The sequence below is a fragment of the Salmo salar genome, chromosome 17 (genome assembly GCF_965601325.2).
Source record: "Salmo salar chromosome 17, fSalSal1, whole genome shotgun sequence".
NCBI classification, from domain to species: domain Eukaryota; kingdom Metazoa; phylum Chordata; class Actinopteri; order Salmoniformes; family Salmonidae; genus Salmo; species Salmo salar.
In genome coordinates, this window is record NC_138307.1 from 78,111,619 (window position 1) to 78,134,118 (window position 22,500).

Below are 22,500 nucleotides of genomic sequence, written 5' to 3' on the forward strand. Positions count from 1 at the left end.
AGGGAGGAGAGGAGGAGGAGGGGGATGGGTAGAGGGAGGAGAGGAGGAGAAGGGAGAAGGGTAGAGGGTGGAGAGGAGGAGGGGGAAGGGTGGAGGGAGGAGAGGAGGAAGAGGGAGGAGAGGAGGAGGAGGGAGAAGGGTAGAGGGAGGAGAGGAGGAGGAGGGAGAAGGGTAGAGGGAGGAGAGGAGGAGGAGGAGGGGGAAGGGTGGAGGGAGGAGAGGAGGAGGAGGGAGAAGGGTAGAGGGAGGAGAGGAGGAGGAGGGGGATGGGTAGAGGGAGGAGAGGAGGAGAAGGGAGAAGGGTAGAGGGAGGAGAGGAGGAGGAGGAGGAGGGGGAAGGGTGGAGGGAGGAGGAGGGGGAAGGGTAGAGGGAGGAGAGGAGGAAGAGGGAGGATAGGAGGAGGAGGGGGAAGGGTAGAGAGAGGAGAAGGAGGAGGAGGGGGATGGGTAGAGGGAGGAGAGGAGGAGAAGGGAGAAGGGTAGAGGGAGGAGAGGAGGAGGAGGGGGATGGGTAGAGGGAGGAGAGGAGGAGAAGGGAGAAGGGTAGAGGGAGGAGAGGAGGAGGGGGAAGGGTGGAGGGAGGAGGAGGGGGAAGGGTAGAGGGAGGAGAGGAGGAAGAGGGAGGATAGGAGGAGGAGGGGGAAGGGTAGAGAGAGGAGAAGGAGGAGGGGGAAGGGTAGAGGGAGGAGAGGAGGAAGAGGGAGGAGAGGAGGAGGAAGAGGAAGGGTAGAGGGAGGAGAGGAGGAGGAGGGAGAAGGGTAGAGGGAGGAGAGGAGGAGGAGGGGGAAGGGTAGAGGGAGGAGGAGGGGAAGGGTAGAGGGAGGAGAGGAGGAGGAGGGGGGGAAGGGTAGAGGGAGGAGAGGAGGAGAAGGGAGAAGGGTAGAGGGAGGAGAGGAGGAGGAGGGGGGGGAAGGGTGGAGGGAGGAGGAGGGGGAAGGGTAGAGGGAGGAGAGGAGGAAGAGGGAGGATAGGAGGAGGAGGGGGAAGGGTAGAGGGAGGAGAGGAGGAGGAGGAAGAGTGAGCTCATCCTGTTGTCTGGAGCAGGGGGCACAGGGACATAAGAGGAGGAGATTAGGGGGAACCAGAGAGAAGAGAGAGGGAAAAACGAAATGGGGTTATGGGAACTGATTATTTTTTTAGCAAGCGATTTATGCCGCCGGGGCTCCTGAAGATGACGGACCCTTTAATTTGGTGGTCTGAAATAAAGCACCAGGATCCGTTTCCTCGGGCGAGTCCCAGATGGCATGATATTCACTAACAGTAGTGCACCCTATGGGCCCTGGGCAGAAGCACTATACTGTTTAGCAGTAGTGGAAAAAGTACCCGATTTCCATACTTTAGTAAAAGTAAAGATACTGTAATAGAAAATGACTCAAGTAAAAGTTAAAGTTGTCAAAAATATAAATAGTAAAGTACAGATACCCCCAAAAACTACTTAAGTTGTATTTTTACTGAAGTACTTTACACCACTGCTGTATAGAGGCTCCCGAGTGGTGCAGCGGTCTAAGGCATTGCATCTCAGTGCTAAAAGTGTCACTACAGACCCTGGTTCGATTCCAGGCTGTGTCACAACCGGCCGTGATTGGGAGTCCCATAGGGCGGTGCACAATTGGCCCAGTGTTGTCTGGGTTAGGGTTTGCCCGGGGTAGGCCGTCAATGTAAATAAGAATTTGTTCTTAACTGACTTGCCTAGTTAAATAAATGGGGATTAAGGTGTTTTTGGGATGCACATCTTCATTTATCAAAGAGTGGTTGTTTGATCTCAGATGAATGTGTCACGCTGACGTTCTGGACCAGGGCTGGCTCGCCTTTCTTTCTTTATGCAGATTTATCTAATTAGGGCTTGATGGGTTTAACAGTTCTCACTCCCCTCCTCTCCCTTCCATCCCCCCATCTCTCCCCCATTGGCAGGAATGGGACGACAAGCTGGGGAGAGAGAGAGAAATAGAGAGAGGCTGAAGGCAAAATATACAGTCAATATCTTAACCCTCTACCCCCCAATCACAGTGGAACACACACACACACACACACACACACACACACACACACACACACACACACGCGCGGTAAGGCGATCCCAGAGAGTAACTGAGTGATGAACGATGGAGGACGTCTGATGACGGAGGTGGAGAAAGAGAGGGAAGAGAAGAGAGGACAGAGAGAAGGTGGGAAGAGAGACAGGCCAAGAGGAGAGGATCTGCTGGTAGAGGACATGGACTGGTTAGCACTGTGGGTTAGGCATTGGACTGTGGGTTAGGTGGGGGACACTGATGGTTTCACTCAGTATAACTTCTCCATGAGGACAGCTAAAACCCAGTCTCTCTAACACACACACTCCTAAAACAGCTCAACTCAGTAGATTTGTTATCCCTCTACACTCATTTTATTTAACAAGGCAAGTCAGTTAGAACAAATTCTTATTTACAATGACGGTCTACCGGGGAACATTTTTACCTTCTCAGCTCAGGGATTCGATCTAGCAACCTTTTGGTTACTGGTCCAACGCTCTACCCACTAGGCTACCTTTTGGTTACTGGTCCAACGCTCTACCCACTAGGCTACCTTTTGGTTACTGGTCCAACGCTCTACCCACTAGGCTACCTTTTGGTTACTGGTCCGACGCTCTAACCACTAGGCAACCTTTTGGTTACTGGTCCAACGCTCTACCCACTAGGCTACCTTTTGGTTACTGGTCCAACGCTCTACCCACTAGGCTACCTTTTGGTTACTGGTCCAACGCTCTAACCACTAGGCTACCCTGCTGGTTACTGGCCCAACACTCTAACCACTAGGCTACCTTTTGGTTACTGGTCCAACGCTCTAACCACTAGGCTACCTTTTGGTTACTGGTCCAACACTCTAACCACTAGGCTACCTTTTGGTTACTGGTCCAACACTCTAACCACTAGGCTACCCTGCTGGTTACTGGCCCAACACTCTAACCACTAGGCTACCTTTTGGTTACTGGTCCAACACTCTAACCACTAGGCTACCTGCTGGTTACTGGTCCAACACTCTAACCACTAGGCTACCTTTTGGTTACTGGTCAAACACTCTAACCACTAGGCTACCTTTTGGTTACTGGTCCAACGCTCTAACCACTAGGCTACCTTTTGGTTACTGGTCCAACGCTCTAACCACTAGGCTACCTGCTGGTTACTGGTCCAACGCCCTAACCACTAGGCTACCTTTTGGTTACTGGTCCAACGCTCTCACCACTAGGCTACCTGCCGCCCCTAAGCCCAGAACTGAAGCTCCATGTCTACACTTTAAAAATACAAAATATTTAACTATAGCTACATCACCTGGGCTACGTAGGGTGTTAGCTAAGACATAGTCATATTTAACTATAGCTACATCACCTGGGCTACGTAGGGTGTTAGCTAAGACATAGTCATATTTAACTATAGCTACATCACCTGGGCTACGTAGGGTGTTAGCTAAGACATAGTCATATTTAACTATAGCTACATCACCTGGGCTACGTAGGGTGTTAGCTAAGACATAGTCATATTTAACTATAGCTACATCTCCTGGGCTACGTAGGGTGTTAGCTAAGACACAGTCATATTTAACTATAGCTACATCACCTGGGCTACGTAGGGTGTTAGCTAAGACATAGTCATATTTAACTATAGCTACATCACCTGGGCTACGTAGGGTGTTAGCTAAGACATAGTCATATTTAACTACAGCTACATCACCTGGGCTACGTAGGGTGTTAGCTAAGACATAGTCATATTTAACTATAGCTACATCACCTGGGCTACGTAGGGTGTTAGATAAGACATAGTCATATTTAACTATAGCTACATCACCTGGGCTACGTAGGGTGTTAGCTAAGACATAGTCATATTTAACTATAGCTACATCTCCTGGGCTACGTAGGGTGTTAGCTAAGACATAGTCATATTTAACTATAGCTACATCACCTGGGCTACGTAGGGTGTTAGATAAGACATAGTCATATTTAACTATAGCTACATCACCTGGGCTACGTAGGGTGTTAGCTAAGACATAGTCATATTTAACTATAGCTACATCTCCTGGGCTACGTAGGGTGTTAGCTAAGACATAGTCATATTTAACTATAGCTACATCACCTGGGCTACGTCGGGTGTTAGCTAAGACATAGTCATATTTAACTATAGCTACATCTCCTGGGCTACGTAGGGTGTTAGCTAAGACATAGTCATATTTAACTATAGCTACATCACCTGGGCTACGTAGGGTGTTAGCTAAGACATAGTCATATTTAACTATAGCTACATCACCTGGGCTACGTAGGGTGTTAGCTAAGACACAGTCATATTTAACTATAGCTACATCACCTGGGCTACGTAGGGTGTTAGCTAAGACATAGTCATATTTAACTATAGCTACATCACCTGGGCTACGTAGGGTGTTAGCTAAGACATAGTCATATTTAACTATAGCTACATCACCTGGGCTACGTAGGGTGTTAGCTAAGACATAGTCATATTTAACTATAGCTACATCACCTGGGCTACGTAGGGTGTTAGCTAAGACATAGTCATATTTAACTATAGCTACATCACCTGGGCTACGTAGGGTGTTAGCTAAGACATAGTCATATTTAACTATAGCTACATCACCTGGGCTACGTAGGGTGTTAGCTAAGACATAGTCATATTTAACTATAGCTACATCTCCTGAGCTACATAGGGTGTTAGCTAAGACATAGTCATATTTAACTATAGCTACATCACCTGGGCTACGTAGGGTGTTAGCTAAGACACAGTCATATTATGAACCATTAGTACGTAATGGTTTTACAATACATTACCTTCTAATGGTTTTACAATACTGTCACGTCCTGACCATAGAAGCTTTTATTTTCTATGGTAGAGTAGATCAGGGCATGACGGGGTTGTGCCTAGTTTAGATTTTCTATGTTGCCATGTTCTTGTTTCTGTATTTCTATGTTGTTGTTTTTTTAGATGATCTCCAATTAGAGGCAGCTGGTCATCGTTGTCTCTAATTGGAGATCATAGTTGTTTTTCCCACCGGGGTTTGTGGGAGATTGTATTTTGAGTAAGTGTATGTTGTTTTGTTTCTGAGTTTATTTGTATGTCTTACATAGTTTCACAGTTAAAATAAAATGTGGAACGATACACACGCTGGCCTTGGTCCCATTCTTCAGACAGCCGTGACAAATACATTACCTTCTAATGGTTCTACAATACATTACCTTCTAATGGTTTTACAATACATTACCTTCTAATGGTTTTACAATACATTACCTTCTAATGGTTTTACAATACATTACCTTCTAATGGTTTTACAATACATTACCTTCTAATGGTTCTACAATACATGACCTTCTAATGGTTCTACAATACATTACCTTCTAATGGTTTTACAATACATGACCTTCTAATGGTTCTACAATACATTACCTTCTAATGGTTTTACAATACATTACCTTCTAATGGTTTTACAATACATTACCTTCTAATGGTTTTACAATACATTACCTTCTAATGGTTTTACAATACATTACCTTCTAATGGTTTTACAATACATTACCTTCTAATGGTTCTTTTGCTGCAGCTAGTCAGTAATCAGATAATGTCTCAGGGACATTTTTCTTCTTTAGGTCAGGTTCTAGTTGAGATGATATTGAGATTCCACCTATATGCAGTCCAAACAGCACCCTATTCCCTATATAGTGTGCTGATTCTGGTCAAAAGGAGTGCACTATATAGGGAATAGGGTGCTGTTTGGGACGCCGGCCTCTACTCTGCTTCTGGACCATTAGCATTCCTCAGCTAAGTGGTTCAACCTCTGTGTGTGTGGGATGTGTGTGTGTGTGTGTGTGTGTGTGTGTGTGTGTGTGTGTGTGTGTGTGTGTGTGTGTGTGTGTGTGTGTGTGTGTGTGTGTGTGTGTGTGTGTTGGAGTTTGCCTCGAGACTGCAACCTGGCCACCCCATAGTTTTGAGTTCATTACCGTTTCAGAAATACCCCCACCTGTGTATCTGAACACACACACACACACACACAAAACACACACACACACACACACAAAACACACACACACAAAAACACACACACACACAAACACACACACCGCAGCCGTAAACCCAGATCAGATAGATGATGATCCTCCCTGATAATGAACCCTAATGCTCCTTTACCTCTATAATACACCCAGTAAAAACATCTAGTCTCCAACATTATCCCTCCTCCCCTCCTTTACCTCTATAATACACCCAGTAAAAACATCTACAGTCTCCAACATTATCCCTCCTCCCCTCCTTTACCTCTATAATACACCCAGTAAAAACATCTACAGTCTCCAACATTATCCCTCCTCCCCTCCTTTACCTCTATTATAAACCCAGTAAAAACATCTACAGTCTCCAACATTATCCCTCCTCCCCTCCTTTACCTCTATAATACACCCAGTAAAAACATCTAGTCTCCAACATTATCCCTCCTCCCCTCCTTTACCTCTATAATACACCCAGTAAAAACATCTACAGTCTCCAACATTATCCCTCCTCCCCTCCTTTACCTCTATAATACACCCAGTAAAAACATCTACAGTCTCCAACATTATCCCTCCTCCCCTCCTTTACCTCTATAATACACCCAGTAAAAACATCTACAGTCTCCAACATTATCCCTCCTCCCCTCCTTTACCTCTATAATACACCCAGTAAAAACATCTAGTCTCCAACATTATCCCTCCTCCCCTCCTTTACCTCTATAATACACCCAGTAAAAACATCTAGTCTCCAACATTATCCCTCCTCCCCTCCTTTACCTCTATAATACACCCAGTTAAAACATCTAGTCTCCAACATTATCCCTCCTCCCCTCCTTTACCTCTATAATACACCCAGTAAAAACATCTAGTCTCTAACATTATCCCTCCTCCCCTCCTTTACCTCTATAATACACCCAGTAAAAACATCTACAGTCTCCAACATTATCCCTCCCCTCCTTTACCTCTATAATACACCCAGTAAAAACATCTAGTCTCTAACATTATCCCTCCTCCCCTCCTTTACCTCTATAACACACCCAGTAAAAACATCTACAGTCTCCAACATTATCCCTCCTTCCCTCCTTTACCTCTATAATACACCCAGTAAAAACATCTAGTCTCCAACATTATCCCTCCTCCCCTCCTTTACCTCTATAATACACCCAGTAAAAACATCTACAGTCTCCAACATTATCCCTCCTCCCCTCCTTTACCTCTATAATACACCCAGTAAAAACATCTAGTCTCCAACATTATCCCTCCTCCCCTCCTTTACCTCTATAATACACCCAGTAAAAACATCTACAGTCTCCAACATTATCCCTCCTCCCCTCCTTTACCTCTATAATACACCCAGTAAAAAGTATCCTACTCTCTTCCTTCTATTCCTTCTACTCACCCCTCCCTCCCCCTCCCTCCCCCCCTCCCTCCCTCTCCCTCCCTCTCCACCCTTCCCCTTCTACTCACCCCTCCCTCCCTCCTCCTCCCTCCCTCCCTCTCCCTCCCTCTCCACCCTTCTCCTTCTACTCACCCCTCCCTCCCTCCCTCCCTCCTCCCTTCCTCCTCTACCTCTCCATTTGTGGGTCAAGGCTATGAAAGCAGAGGTCTCAGCAGAAGACATAGAGACAGATAGTGGGCTAGGTTACCTCTCTCCTAGGCTCTAAAACCTTATCTTTACAGCCTTGTTTTTTCTGGGGATCTTTGCTAAATATACTACCGTAAAGTTAAAACCCATCTAACAGCTATATGACGTCTGGTATGGAGGTGCTGTCTGTGGCTGCCTCCCAAATGGGCCCTGGTCTAAAGTAGTGCACTATATAGGGAATAGGACTCTGGTCTAAAGTAGTGCACTATATAGGGAATAGGGCTCTGGTCTAAAGTAGTGCACTATATAGGGAATAGGGCTCTGGTCTAAAGTAGTGCACTATATAGGGAATAGGACTCTGGTCTAAAGTAGTGCATTATATAGGGAATAGGGCTCTGGTCTAAAGTAGTGCACTATATAGGGAATAGGACTCTGGTCTAAAGTAGTGCACTATATAGGGAATAGGACTCTGGTCTAAAGTAGTGCACTATATAGGGAATAGGACTCTGGTCTAAAGTAGTGCACTATATAGGGAATAGGACTCTGGTCTAAAGTACTTCACTATATAAGGAATAGCTTGCCATTTGGGACGCTGACTGTGTGTACTACCCAAGGAAGCAAAGGTAACTGAGCTAAATGACTATCGCCCCGTAGACCTCACTTCTGTCATCATGAAGTGCTTTGAGAGACTAGTCAAGGATCATTTCACCTCACACTGTCCACTGCCCATCTGGACAAGAGGAATGTAAGAATGCTGTTCATTTAGCTCATCCTTCAACACCATAGGACCCCAGAGTGTACAAAGCTGTCATCAAGGCATAAGGTGGCTACTTTGAAGAATATAAAATATAACATATATGTTGATTTGTTTAACACTTTTTCAGTTACTACATGATTCCATATGTGTTATTTCATAGTTTTGATGTCTTCACTATTATTCTACAATGTAGAAAATAGTAAAAATAAAGAGAAACCCTTTAATCCGTAGGACCAAAACAATTTGATTTGACTTGATCAGACCTCAACACATTGTATGTGTCAGCCAGGACAGTATGAGGACTGTCTGTATGTGTCAGCCAGGTCAGTGTGAGGACTGTCTGTATGTGTCAGCCAGGTCAGTGTGAGGACTGTCTGTATGTGTCAGCCAGGACAGTATGAGGACTGTCTGTATGTGTCAGCCAGGTCAGTGTGAGGACTGTCTGTATGTGTCAGCCAGGTCAGTGTGAGGACTGTCTGTATGTGTCAGCCAGGTCAGTGTATAGACTGTATGTGTCAGCCAAGTCAGTGTATAGACTGTCTGTATGTGTCAGCCAGGTCAGTGTGAGGACTGTCTGTATGTGTCAGCCAGGTCAGTGTATAGACTGTCTGTATGTGTCAGCCAGGTCAGTGTGAGGACTGTCTGTATGTGTCAGCCAGGTCAGTGTGAGGACTGTCTGTATGTGTCAGCCAGGTCAGTGTGAGGACTGTCTGTATGTGTCAGCCAGGTCAGTGTATAGACTGTCTGTATGTGTCAGCCAGGTCAGTGTGAGGACTGTCTGTATGTGTCAGCCAAGTCAGTGTATAGACTGTCTGTATGTGTCAGCCAGGTCAGTGTGAGGACTGTCTGTATGTGTCAGCCAGGTCAGTGTATAGACTGTCTGTATGTGTCAGCCAGGTCAGTGTGAGGACTGTCTGTATGTGTCAGCCAGGTCAGTGTATAGACTGTATGTGTCAGCCAGGTCAGTGTGAGGACTGTCTGTATGTGTCAGCCAGGTCAGTGTGAGGACTGTCTGTATGTGTCAGCCAGGTCAGTGTGAGGACTGTCTGTATGTGTCAGCCAGGTCAGTGTGAGGACTGTCTGTATGTGTCAGCCAGGTCAGTGTATAGACTGTATGTGTCAGCCAGGTCAGTGTGAGGACTGTCTGTATGTGTCAGCCAGGTCAGTGTGAGGACTGTCTGTATGTGTCAGCCAGGTCAGTGTGAGGACTGTCTGTATGTGTCAGCCAGGTCAGTGTGAGGACTGTCTGTATGTGTCAGCCAGGTCAGTGTGAGGACTGTCTGTATGTGTCAGCCAGGTCAGTGTGAGGACTGTCTGTATGTGTCAGCCAGGTCAGTGTATAGACTGTCTGTGGAGACTGATGTGGGTTTGTGGTGAGGGCAGTAGACAGTACATTCAAGTCCAGGTGTTGTCTGTCTATATACTCATGCCAATGTCAATATCATTGCTATGTTGCCCCCTCAGTGTAGACCAGTGTGGGGTGTAGGGCCTTACACCTACAGTTAGACCAGTGTGGGGTGCAGGGCCTCACACCTACAGTTAGACCAGTGTGGGGTGCAGGGCCTCACACCTACAGTTAGACCAGTGTGGGGTGCAGGGCCTCACACCTACAGTTAGACCAGTGTGGGGTGCAGGGCCTCACACCTACAGTTAGACCAGTGTGGGGTGTAGGGCCTCACACCTACAGTTAGACCAGTGTGGGGTGCAGGGCCTCACACCTACAGTTAGACCAGTGTGGGGTGTAGGGCCTCACACCTACAGTTAGACCAGTGTGGGGTGTAGGGCCTCACACCTACAGTTAGACCAGTGTGGGGTGCAGGGCCTCACACCTACAGTTAGACCAGTGTGGGGTGTAGGGCCTCACACCTACAGTTAGACCAGTGTGGGGTGCAGTGCCTCACACCTACAGTTAGACCAGTGTGGGGTGTAGGGCCTCACACCTACAGTTAGACCAGTGTGGGGTGCAGGGCCTCACACCTACAGTTAGACCAGTGTGGGGTGTAGGGCCTCACACCTACAGTTAGACCAGTGTGGGGTGCAGGGCCTCACACCTACAGTTAGACCAGTGTGGGGTGCAGGGCCTCACACCTACAGTTAGACCAGTGTGGGGTGCAGGGCCTCAGACGGGTGTGTGTGTGTGACTGTGTGTGTGTGAAGCTCTCTGTGCCTGCCGAAGCGGTGGTTCCCCGCTGGGTGATCCTAATGGGGCTTGGAGAAAGGAGCGTGCTCTGCCAAACCAAGTCTCACCCCTCCAACCCCAGCCCAGCGCCCCCTAGCCCTCACCCCAGAGGAGACAGGGGAAACGGGCTCATATATCAGCCTGCTGGTCAAGCTTCATTACCTCCAACACATGACTCAATACACTCTCAACCTCTCTCTCTACCTCTCTTTACCTCTCTCTCTTTACCTCTCTCTCTACCTCTCTTTACCTCTCTCTCTTTACCTCTCTCTCTACCTCTCTCTCTACCTCTCTTTACCTCTCTCTCTACCTCTCTCTCTCTACCTCTCTCTCTTTACCTCTCTCTCTACCTCTCTTTACCTCTCTCTCTTTACCTCTCTCTCTACCTCTCTTTACCTCTCTCTCTTTACCTCTCTCTCTACCTCTCTTTACCTCTCTCTTTACCTCTCTCTCTACCTCTCTTTACCTCTCTCTCTTTACCTCTCTTTCTCTACCTCTCTCTACCTCTCTTTACCTCTCTCTCTTTACCTCTCTCTCTACCTCTCTTTACCTCTCTCTCTTTACCTCTCTCTCTACCTCTCTTTACCTCTCTCTCTTTACCTCTCTCTCTACCTCTCTTTACCTCTCTCTCTTTACCTCTCTCTCTACCTCTCTTTACCTCTCTCTCTTTACCTCTCTCTCTACCTCTTCTTTACCTCTCTCTTTACCTCTCTCTCTACCTCTCTTTACCTCTCTCTCTTTACCTCTCTTTCTCTACCTCTCTCTACCTCTCTTTACCTCTCTCTCTTTACCTCTCTCTCTACCTCTCTTTACCGCTCTCTCTTTACCTCTCTCTCTACCTCTCTCTCTACCTCTCTTTACCTCTCTCTCTACCTCTCTCTCTCTACCTCTCTCTCTTTACCTCTCTCTCTACCTCTCTTTACCTCTCTCTCTTTACCTCTCTCTCTACCTCTCTTTACCTCTCTCTCTTTACCTCTCTCTCTACCTCTCTTTACCTCTCTCTTTACCTCTCTCTCTACCTCTCTTTACCTCTCTCTCTTTACCTCTCTTTCTCTACCTCTCTCTACCTCTCTTTACCTCTCTCTCTTTACCTCTCTCTCTACCTCTCTTTACCTCTCTCTCTTTACCTCTCTCTCTACCTCTCTTTACCTCTCTCTCTTTACCTCTCTCTCTCTACCTCTCTCTCTCTACCTCTCTCTACCTCTCTCTCTCTCTTTACCTCTCCCCTCTCTCTCTCTCTCTCTCTCTCTTTACCTCTCTCTACCTCTCTGCCTCTCTCTCTACCTCTCTCTCTACCTCTACCTCTTTTTCTACCTCTCTCTACCTCTCTCTACCTCTCTACCTCTCCCTCTCTCTCTCTTTACCCTCTCTCTCTCTACCTCTCTCTACCTCTCTCTACCTCTCTACCTCTCTCTCTACCTCTTTCTCTACCTCTCTCTACCTCTCTCTTTACCTCTTTCTTTACCTCTCTCCTTACCTCTCTCTTTACCTCTCTCTACCTCTCTCTCTACCTCTCTCTCTATCTCTCTCTACCTCTCTCTACCTCTCTCTTTACCTCTCTCTTTACCTCTCTCTTTACCTCTCTCTACCTCTCTCTTTACCTCTCTCTACCTCTCTCTTTACCTCTCTCTCTACCTCTCTCTACCTCTCCTCTTTCACCTTGCTGGTTACACCAACACTCTGGTTTCTCCTTGCTCTCTCTGAAAGAGGCCAGTTTCCAGCCTGGTCCCCCCCCCACCCACCAAACCTTAGTGAGTGTCTTGTTATAACAGGGTTCCCAGGTGATACAGATAGCAGGTCCAGAAATGAGTTTCTAGATCAGCCAGTACCTGGTCACCCCCTCCCCCTGGTTAGAGACTCACAGACCCAGAGACCTAGCGGTCGGTGGTGGACCATAGATGATCAGGGCTGGGCCATTTGCAGTGGACCATGTATGGAAGCAGGCAGGGAGGGGAACCAGGCTGGAAACTGGCCTCTTTCAGTGGGCATATCTGCCCCACACTCCCCCTGGATGACCTTTGAACTTAGTGTGTAGTAGCTTGCTCTTTGCCTCTTTCTCTCCTCTCCTTCTCTCTCTCTCTATCTCTATCTCTCCTTCAATCTCTCTCTCTCTATCTCTCCTTCAATCTCTCTCTATCTTTCCATCTCTCCTTCAATCTCTCCTCTCTCTATCTCTCCTCTCTATCTCTCCTTCTATCTCTCCTCTCTATCTCTCCTTCAATCTATCTATCTCTCCTTAACTCTCTCTATCTCTCCTTCAATCTACAAATGTCATATTATGTATATATACAGTGTTATAACGATGTACAAATGGTTAAAGTACAAAAGGGAAAATAAATAAACATAAATATGGGTTGTATTTACAATGGTGTTTGTTCTTCACTGGTTGACCTTCTCTTATTTGGTGTTCTACGTTGTACACAGAGGATATTTTTTTCCGTCTTAATTTGGTGTTTGTCCCATTTTGTCAATTCTTGGTTGGTGAGCGGACCACAGTCTATCTCTCTCTTTTCTCTCTCTCTCTCTCTCTCTCTCTCTCTCTCTCTCTCTCTCTCTCTCTCTCTCTCTCTCTCTCTCTCTCTCTCTCTCTCTATCTCTCCTTCAATCTCTCTCTATCTCTCCTTCAATCTCTCTCTATCTCTCCATCAATCTCTCTCTCTCTCCTTTTCTCTCTCTCTATCTCCTCTCTCTCTATCTCTCCTTCCATCTCTCTATCTCTTCTTCAATCTCTCTCTATCTCTCCATCAATCTCTATCTCTCCTTCTCTCTCTCTATCTCTCCATCAATCTCTATCTCTCCTTCTCTCTCTCTATCTCTCCTTCTCTCTCTCTCTCCTTCTCTCGCTCGCTATCTCTCCTCTCTCTATCTCTCATTCTCTCTCTATCGCTCCATCAATCTCTCTCTCTCTATCTCTCCTTCTATCTCTCTCTCTCTCCATGTCACGTAGGTCCAGACTGTCATTCTCTGTCTGTTAGAGACAAATAGCCAGTGTGTATTTGTATACAATAACCAGAGCATTATCAGTTATTGGAGATGACTACCCCCCTTGTGGCCGAGGCGGTGGCTATGGGAGGAGGAAAGGTTAAAGGTTATTTGAGGGAGGAAGTCGGGCCTACGAGGAGGAGTCTTGGTTTAGACGGGGGACCACACTTGCTCATATGATATCTTGAATTTACTGTACGCAATAGTCTTCATTTATTGCACTTATATGTTATTAGAATTAGAGGAATTATAAGGAACATTTTAGTTTTCTATCTTTTATATTAGAAAGTCTGTAAGTTTTATATCCTTGAATGAAGAAGCATCCTTTTGTTTGTAAACTTGCAAGTGCCACAGTGCCATCATCTCTACAGACGTGCAGTAAAGCCTGCGGGGAGTGTGTCCCAAAGCCCCTCTCTCACCAGGGCAGTGGGCATATTTACTGGATGGAATAGAGAAAATATGCCATTACAATGTCACTAAGTGTCTGTCTCTTTCTGTCCTACTCCCTCTCCTCTCCTTCTCTTCTCTCTCTCTCTCTCTCTCTACTGGGCACCGATGTAAGATCTGTCATTCTCTATGTCACTGAGCGTCTGAGCCGGTCCAGTTGTAATAACATTCAGTCTAACAGTTCTGTCTTCTCCTCTACCATCTAAGGATCCGTGTGTGTTGTGGTTTATTAATGATGAAATAGTTGAAGATCCAGACTTGACACATAAAGAGATGTCGACCTGATGATCTGTGAATATGACCTGACTGTGTTGTTTCAGATGTCTTTATCATCTTCCCTGTTACTTTGACATTTCAACATGGATCCAGCCAAAGAAAATCGTTTTTATGAATAAAATCCTACTTTGTTATAGGCGAATGAAAGAACTATGGGGTTTGGATCACTGGCGTCTGTTCAAAATGTGAAAAGCAATTTAAAAGCTGTCCGGCACAGCGAAACAATTCTGTTCGAAGAGGCCCAGGGAGAGAGAGGAAGACCCCAGTGATTTCTGGGGTGTGGAGCGGAGCGGGCCACGCTTGGCCTCCGTGTGTGTGTGTGTGTGTGTGTGTGTGTGTGTGTGTGTGTGTGTGTGTGTGTGTGTGTGTGTGTGTGTGTGTGTGTGTGTGTGTGTGTGTGTGTGTGTGTGTGTGTGTGTGTGTGTGTGTGTGTGTGTGTGTGTGTGTGTGTGTGTGTGTGTGTGTGTGTGTGTGTGTCAGTGCTGTTTGTCCAGCTCCGATCTACAGTACTCTCGGCCTCTGGGATTTCTGACAGTGATGGAAGACAGAGCCTGAAATGAATACTACACTCTCTTCTCCTCTTTTCTCTCTTGGTCTCTCTCTCCCTCACACACACACTCTCTGGGCAGCTGGTGTTCTTTCCTCATCTCTCATTCCCTCCCTCCCTCCTTCCCTTTCCCATCTCTCTCTCTCCCAGTTTGTCCGTATGTGGGTGTGTTGAGGGTAACAGCTCTTGAAGGGAATATGTTTATGGAGAATCTTTTTACAGCTTCTTGAGAAGTACAGCAGAATCTGCCCCTTCGCTCTCTCTGACCATCCTTACGTCAACTCCCCCACGCGCCAAGCACTGGGCGGCTGTGTGTGTGTGTGTGTGTGTGTGTGTGTGTGTGTGTGTGTGTGTGGTGTGTGTGTGTGTGTGTGTGTGTGTGTGTGTGTGTGTGTGTGTGTGTGTGTGTGTCTATGCGCACGCCTGTGTGTCTCGGTGTGCCTGTGTGTGTCTCCGTGTGCGTGCGTGCGTGTGTGTGTGTGTGTGTGTGTGTGTGCGTGCCACCAGCCAGCCACCTGTTAATGCCAGCACTGATTTCATAAGGCATAGCTGGTACCTCAACAGCCAGGACACACACACACTTTCCCCCCTCGTCACCTCTCAACCCCCAGCCTTTTGAAAAAACAATTTGGAAAAAGTTATCTGTGTGTTAAAGATCTTGTCTGTATCCCAGATAGCACCCTATTCCCTATGTAAGGCACTCATTTTTACCAGAGCCTTATGGGCCCTTCTAAGGAATAGGGGGCCAATTGGGCCACAGCCTGTGTTAAAGATAACCCCACCTGTGAGGATCATTAGCCTGAGGAGCTGTCCAACATTAAATCCCCTTTAGGTTCAGATTCCATTAATGAGAGGAAAATTACACCTTTCAGATGAACATTCCAAGTGTACAATTTGATATAATGACTTAAAAAGAGCTGTTGGGTAGTTGGTTGAGGAATGGAGCATTCCAGGAGAATTTAAATGGGTTAAGTGAGTTGGTAGAGGAATGGAGCATTCCAGGAGAATTTAAATGGGTTAAGTGAGTTGGTAGAGGAATGGAGCACTCCAGGAGAATTTAAATGGGTTAAGTGAGTTGGTAGAGGAATGGAGCACTCCAGGAGAATTTAAATGGGTTAAGTGAGTTGGTAGAGGAATGGAGCATTCCAGGAGAATTTAAATGGGTTAAGTGAGTTAGTGGAGGTTGTGGATGTGAAGAGGGGATCAGCTGTGGATTCATGGTCCAGGGAGGGAGAGGGGAGCGTGAGGGGGGAGAGAGAGGGGATGACCCTGGGCCAGGTGGAGAGGTGGAAGGACAAGGAGAGATGGAGGGGGAGAAGAGGAGGAGGAGAGGAGAAGGACAAGGAGAGATGGAGGGGGAGAAGTGGTGGAGGAGGAGAGGAGAAGGACAAGGAGAGATGGAGGGGGAGAAGTGGTGGAGGAGGAGAGGAGAAGGACAAGGAGAGATGGAGGGGGAGAAGTGGTGGAGGAGGAGAGGAGAAGGACAAGGAGAGATGGAGGGGGAGAAGAGGTGGAGAGGTTGTTAACTCACACGGATGTTCCCCCTCTCTAAATCACTCAGTCCCTCTTTCTTTCCCTCTCTAGCTCTCTCTTTCTCCTCCTCTGCTCTCCTCCTCCGCTCACTTCTTTACAGCGCACTAGCTACCCATTTCCTGTGACCTATCACCTCTCACAGAAGAAAGAAGGGATAGAGGGAGAGGGGAAGGAGGAGGACAGAGGGAGATATCTGTACAGTCCCATCAGCCCTGGGAGACTTAAGGCCAGTCAGTCAGGCTGTCTACCATGGAGGTTCTTCTCTCTCCACTGACCAGAAACAGCATTTGTCCAGAAAGTCCATGTGTGTTCTCTCACTGTTTTGTTGTTTACAGTATGTTGCTATGTACCTGACCTATGATGTGACGTTACAAAATACATGTTTTTAACATTTCTCTCTCTCTCCTCTCCCCCCTCTCTCTCTTCTCCCCCCTCTCTCTCTTCTCTCTCCCTCCCTCGCCCCCTCCCTCCTCTTCCTCACCCCATCAGTTGGAGTCGGAGCTGGCGGTGTGTGAGAGGGAGAGTGCAGAACTCCAGGAGTATGCTAACTGTGTCCTGCAGCAGATCGCTGACCACTGCCCTGACATCCTGGAACAGGTGGTCAACGCTCTGGAAGAGTCCTGCTGACCACAAAACGCACACCTTTCAATATCCCCCGCCAGCCACACTCTCACACGTGTAAAGAGAGAGAGAGAGAGAGATGCTTTTATATTCGCAGTCCTTCATTTCCTGCCTTACCAGTTCTCCCAATATCTCTTTGGGGATTTCTTACAGATTTTTAAAAAATGAGTTGTCAGATTGGTGCAAAAATCCTTTCTCTAAATCTAAAAATGTTTGTGGTGAGAAGGCCTTCTTGAACCGTTCATGACGTTGAACCCTGTCTTTCTTTGACTTGACCACAAAACCTGTCCGTTACTAAGGTGTGGTCAAGCATGTTATATTAGTGTTACTCACATACAGTTACTGCTTAGTTACCACACAGTTACTGCTTAGTTACTACACAGTTACTGCTTAGTTACCACACAGTTACTGCTTAGTTACCACACAGTTACTGCTTAATTACTACACAGTTACTGCTTAGTTACTACTGCTTAGTTACTACACAGTTACTGCTTAATTACTACACAGTTACTGCTTAGTTACTACTGCTTAGTTACTACACAGTTACTGCTTAGTTACTACACAGTTACTGCTTAGTTACTACACAGTTACTTCTTAGTTACTACACAGTTACTGCTTAGTTACCACACAGTTACTGCTTAGTTACTACTGCTTAGTTACTACACAGTTACTGCTTAGTTACTACACAGTTACTGCTTAGTTACTACACAGTTACTGCTTAGTTACTACACAGTTACTTCTTAGTTACTACACAGTTACTGCTTAGTTACCACACAGTTACTGCTTAGTTACTACTGCTTAGTTACTACACAGTTACTGCTTAGTTACCACACAGTTACTGCTTAGTTACTACTGCTTAGTTACCACACAGTTACTGCTTAGTTACTACTGCTTAGTTACTACACAGTTACTGCTTAGTTACTACACAGTTACTGCTTAGTTACCACAAAGTTACTACTTAGTTACTACACGGTTACTGCTTAGTTACCACACAGTTACTGCTTAGTTACTACTGCTTAGTTACTACACAGTTACTGCTTAGTTACTACACAGTTACTGCTTAGTTACCACACAGTTACTGCTTAGTTACCAGACAGTTACTGCTTAGTTACCACACAGTTACTGCTTAGTTACTACTGCTTAGTTACTACACAGTTACTGCTTAGTTACTACTGCTTAGTTACTACACAGTTACTGCTTAGTTACTACTGCTTAGTTACCACACAGTTACTGCTTAGTTACTACTGCTTAGTTACTACACAGTTACTGCTTAGTTACTACTGCTTAGTTACTACACAGTTACTGCTTAGTTACCACACAGTTACTGCTTAGTTTCTACACAGTTACTGCTTAGTAACTACTGCTTAGTTACTACACAGTTACTGCTTAGTTACTACTGCTTAGTTACCACACAGTTAGTGTCAGAAGTGACTGTCCTAATGGGACGGGGAAATCATTATGGCCAATATGAAGAGAAGCTAGAGACTCTGAATCATGGTCATGTACCCACTACTTAGGCCATTCTAGAATCCCTCCTACAGCTTTGCTTTCTGTCCTGTTGTACTGCATTCCACATGGAACCCTATTCCCTGTATAGAACACTACATTTCATCACGGCCCATATCAATCAATCAATCAATCAATCATTCAAATGTATTTATAAAGCCCGTTTTACATCAGCCGATGTCACAAAGTGCTGTACAGAAACCCAGCCTAAAACCCCAAACAGCAAGCAATGCAGATGTAGAAGCACGGTGGCTAGGAAAAACTCCCTAGAAAGGCAGGAACCTAGGAAGAAACCTAGAGAGGAACCAGGCTATGAGGGGAGGCCAGTCCTTCTCTGGCTGTGCCGGGTGGAGATTATAACAGAACATAGAACTCTTGTGAAAAGTAGTGCACTATATAGGGACTAGGGTGCCCTTTGGGATACAGCCTAGATCAGAGATCTGGGAATATGAATTTAAATGACCTTTGATGCCATTTCTTTGCTGTTACCTTTTGCTTTGGTTGTTAGAGAGAGTTTGTTCTTCTCTATTATGACAGTTCTCTGATGGTTTTGGGGAACAAGAAACCTAGTCATGTTTTTATTTCAGTTGTCACCCGTTGAAAGGTTAGAGTTAGGAGATGAAAAACAACACTATTATTGAGACACTCAAGCAACAACAGTATTATTGAGACATTCAAGCCACACAAATGCTCACCACTCACTGTAACAACAGTGAAAGTGTGTTTCTACAGGGAAAGTGATATCTATTCTGGGCACGGGTATTGATGTTGAAATACAGATAGAATATATCTAGCTTTATCTGGGATTTTAAACCTCATAAGGACTCTTTAGACAGGACTCTCTAGACAGGACTCTCTAGACAGGACTCTCTAGACAGGACTCCCTAGACAGGACTCACTAGACAGGACTCACTAGACAGGACTCTCTAGACAGGACTCACTAGACAGGACTCACTAGACAGGACTCTCTAGACAGGACTCTCTAGACAGGACTCACTAGACAGGAGTCTTTAGACAGGGCTCCCTAGACAGGACTCACTAGACAGGACTCTCTAGACAGGACTCTCTAGACAGGAGTCTTTAGACAGGGCTCCCTAGACAGGACTCACTAGACAGGACTCTCTAGACAGGTCTCTCTAGACAGGAGTCTTTAGACAGGGCTCCCTAGACAGGACTCACTAGACAGGACTCTCTAGACAGGAGTCTCTCGACAGGAGTCTTTAGACAGGACTCTTTAGACAGGACTCTCTAGACAGGAGTCTTTAGACAGGACTCTTTAGACAGGACTCTCTAGACAGGAGTCTTTAGACAGGACTCTTTAGACAGGACTCTCTAGACAGGAGTCTTTAGACAGGGCTCCCTAGACAGGACTCACTAGACAGGACTCACTAGACAGGGACTCTAGACAGGACTCTCTAGACAGGACTCTCTAGACAGGACTCCCTAGACAGGACTCCCTAGACAGGGCTCTCTAGACAGGACTCTCTAGACAGGACTCTCTAGACAGGACTCTTTAGACAGGACTCTTTAGACAGGACTCTTTAGACAGGACTCTCTAGACAGGGCTCCCTAGACAGGACTCTCTAGACAGGACTCCCTAGACAGGACTCTTTAGACAGGACTCTCTAGACAGGACTCACTAGACAGGACTCACTAGACAGGGACTCTAGACAGGACTCTCAAGACAGGACTCTCTAGACAGGGCTCCCTAGACAGGACTCTCTAGACAGGGACTCTAGACAGGACTCTCTAGACAGGACTCCCTAGACAGGACTCCCTAGACAGGACTCCCTAGACTGGACTCTTTAGACATGACTCCCTAGACAGGACTCACTAGACAGGGACTCTAGACAGGACTCTCTAGACAGGACTCTCTAGACAGGACTCTCTAGACAGGGCTGCCTAGACAGGACTCTAGACAGGACTCTCTAGACAGGACTCTCTAGACAGGACTCCCTAGACAGGACTCCCTAGACAGGGACTCTAGACAGGGCTCCCTAGACAGGGTTCCCTAGACAGGACTCTCTAGACAGGACTCTCTAGACAGGATTTCCTATGGTGATGTTAGATGTTAAACAGCAGACCCAGTTGAGATGGTATGGATCGTATGTCTTCAGCTAACCTAACATAGCAGGTGTGAGGCGCTGGTTCTTTCTGTTGTGGGAGGTTCTCTTCTGCACTGTTCAACCAATCCAGTAAATGTGGAGGAGGAGTTAAGATGGAGTGTCGCCTTGTTGACGTCCGAAAGCGGAAGCCGCATCACAGGCTCTTTCCATTTCCCATGAAAACCAGGTGTAGTTAGCTAATGGATCTCCCCTGATTTAGAGCTGTGATGAGAGCGTATGGAGGTCACAAACCCACCGTTTACAGGGGAGTATGGCCTGGAGACACAGAGGGGATATTTACACCCAGCATGACTTCCTATAGGAAGTGACATCATCTCAGTCAGGTCCACAGGCTGGTTCCCCCCTCTTTCCTTCTCATCTATCTTTACGTCTTTCTTTCTTTCAATCAGCATGGACATGAAAGACAGCAGGGGGGTGATGTCACTCAGACAGTGTGGGTGGGTGATGTTCTAGTGATGACTCGTAGTGAGCAGATCACTGTTTTATGTGGCTTAATTATAACCATCTCCTCTCTCTATCCCTCTCTCCCCTCTATCTCTCCCATTCCCCCTCTCTCTCTATCCCTCTCTCCCCTCTATCTCTCCCATTCCTCCTCTCTCTATCCCTCTCTTCCCCTCTCTCTCCCATTCCCCCTCTCTCTCTATCCCTCTCTCCCCTCTATCTCTCCCATTCCCCCTCTCTCTATCCCTCTCTTCCCCTCTCTCTCCCATTCCCCCTCTCTCTATCCCTCTCTCTCCCATCCCCTCTCTATCTCCCATTCCCTCTCTCTCTATCCCTCTCTCCCCTCTATCTCACCCATTCCCCCTCTCTCTATCCCTCTCTTCCCCTCTCTCTCCCATTCCCCCTCTCTCTCTATCCCTCTCTCTCCCATCCCCTCTCTATCTCCCATTCCCTCTCTCTCTATCCCTCTCTTCCTTCTATCTCTCCCATCCCCTCTCTCTCTCTATCCCTATCTTCCCCTCTATCTCTCCCATCCCCCCTCTCTCTCTATCCCTCTCTTCCCCTCTCTCTCCCATCCCCTCTCTCTCTATCCCTCTCTTCCTTCTATCTCCCCCATTCTATCCTCTCTCTATCCATCTCTTCCTCTCTTTCTTCCCCATTCTCTCTCACTTCCTCTCTCTCTATCCCTTTCTCCCACATTCTCTCCCCTATCCTCTCCTCTCTCTTCCCCGCTCTCTCCCCCATTCTCTCCTCTCTTCCCCTCTCTCTCCCCCATCCTCACCTCTCTGGTCAGTCAGTCATTCTAATCAACACACTCACCGCTCCATCACTTCCAGGTGACTGAGGTTCTGGCTTGCATCCCAAATGGAACCCTATTCACCATATAGTGCACTTCTTTTAACCAGGGCCCATAAGACTCTGGTCAACAGTAGTGCACTATGTAGGGAATAGGGTGCCATTTGAGATGCAGGTGGGAGTGTTGAAACACCTATCTAAACCAACAGATGCAGTCGACCACCACAAACACTCACACTTCCTTGTTCACCTTAAATGGTGGTTTGTGGTTGGAGCTCGTGTACATCACGGTCCATTCAGTTCCCTTTGTGTGTCATATTGATTGGAAATAGCTGGGCTCACCCCGGTGATGAACCATATCCTTATTGCTACAGGTCTAGTCTGTGACCAGATAGTTGTGTGTGTGACAGTTCATCTCTGGAGATGATAAGACCTGGCTCATCTCTCTCTCTCTCTCTCTCTCTCTCTCTCTCTGTCTCTCTCTCTGTCTCTCTCTCTCTCTCTCTCTCTCTCTCTCTCTGTCTCTCTCTCTCTCTCTCTCTCTCTCTCTGTCTCTCTCTCTCTCTGTCTCTCTGTCTCTCTGTCTCTCTCTCTCTGTCTCTCTCTCTCTCTCTCTCTCTCTCTCTCTCTCTCTCTCTCTCTCTCTCTCACACACTCTCTCTCTCTCTCTCTCTCTCTCTCTCTCTCACAGT

At 46.7% G+C, this 22,500-nt stretch overlaps 1 protein-coding gene across 1 annotated transcript in view; it reads left to right on the forward strand.

The window, feature by feature from the left end:
• LOC145861430 (ELKS/Rab6-interacting/CAST family member 1-like) overlaps window positions 1-22,500 on the forward strand; it is a 71,157-nt gene that overhangs the window by 46,202 nt on the left and 2,455 nt on the right. The window contains exon 2 of the mRNA XM_082964202.1: window positions 16,809-22,500. This exon is cut by the window's right edge and continues 2,455 nt beyond it. Coding sequence (XP_082820328.1) covers window positions 16,809-16,946 — 138 coding nt within the window. The 3' untranslated portion in view covers window positions 16,947-22,500. The remainder of the gene's footprint in view (window positions 1-16,808) is intronic.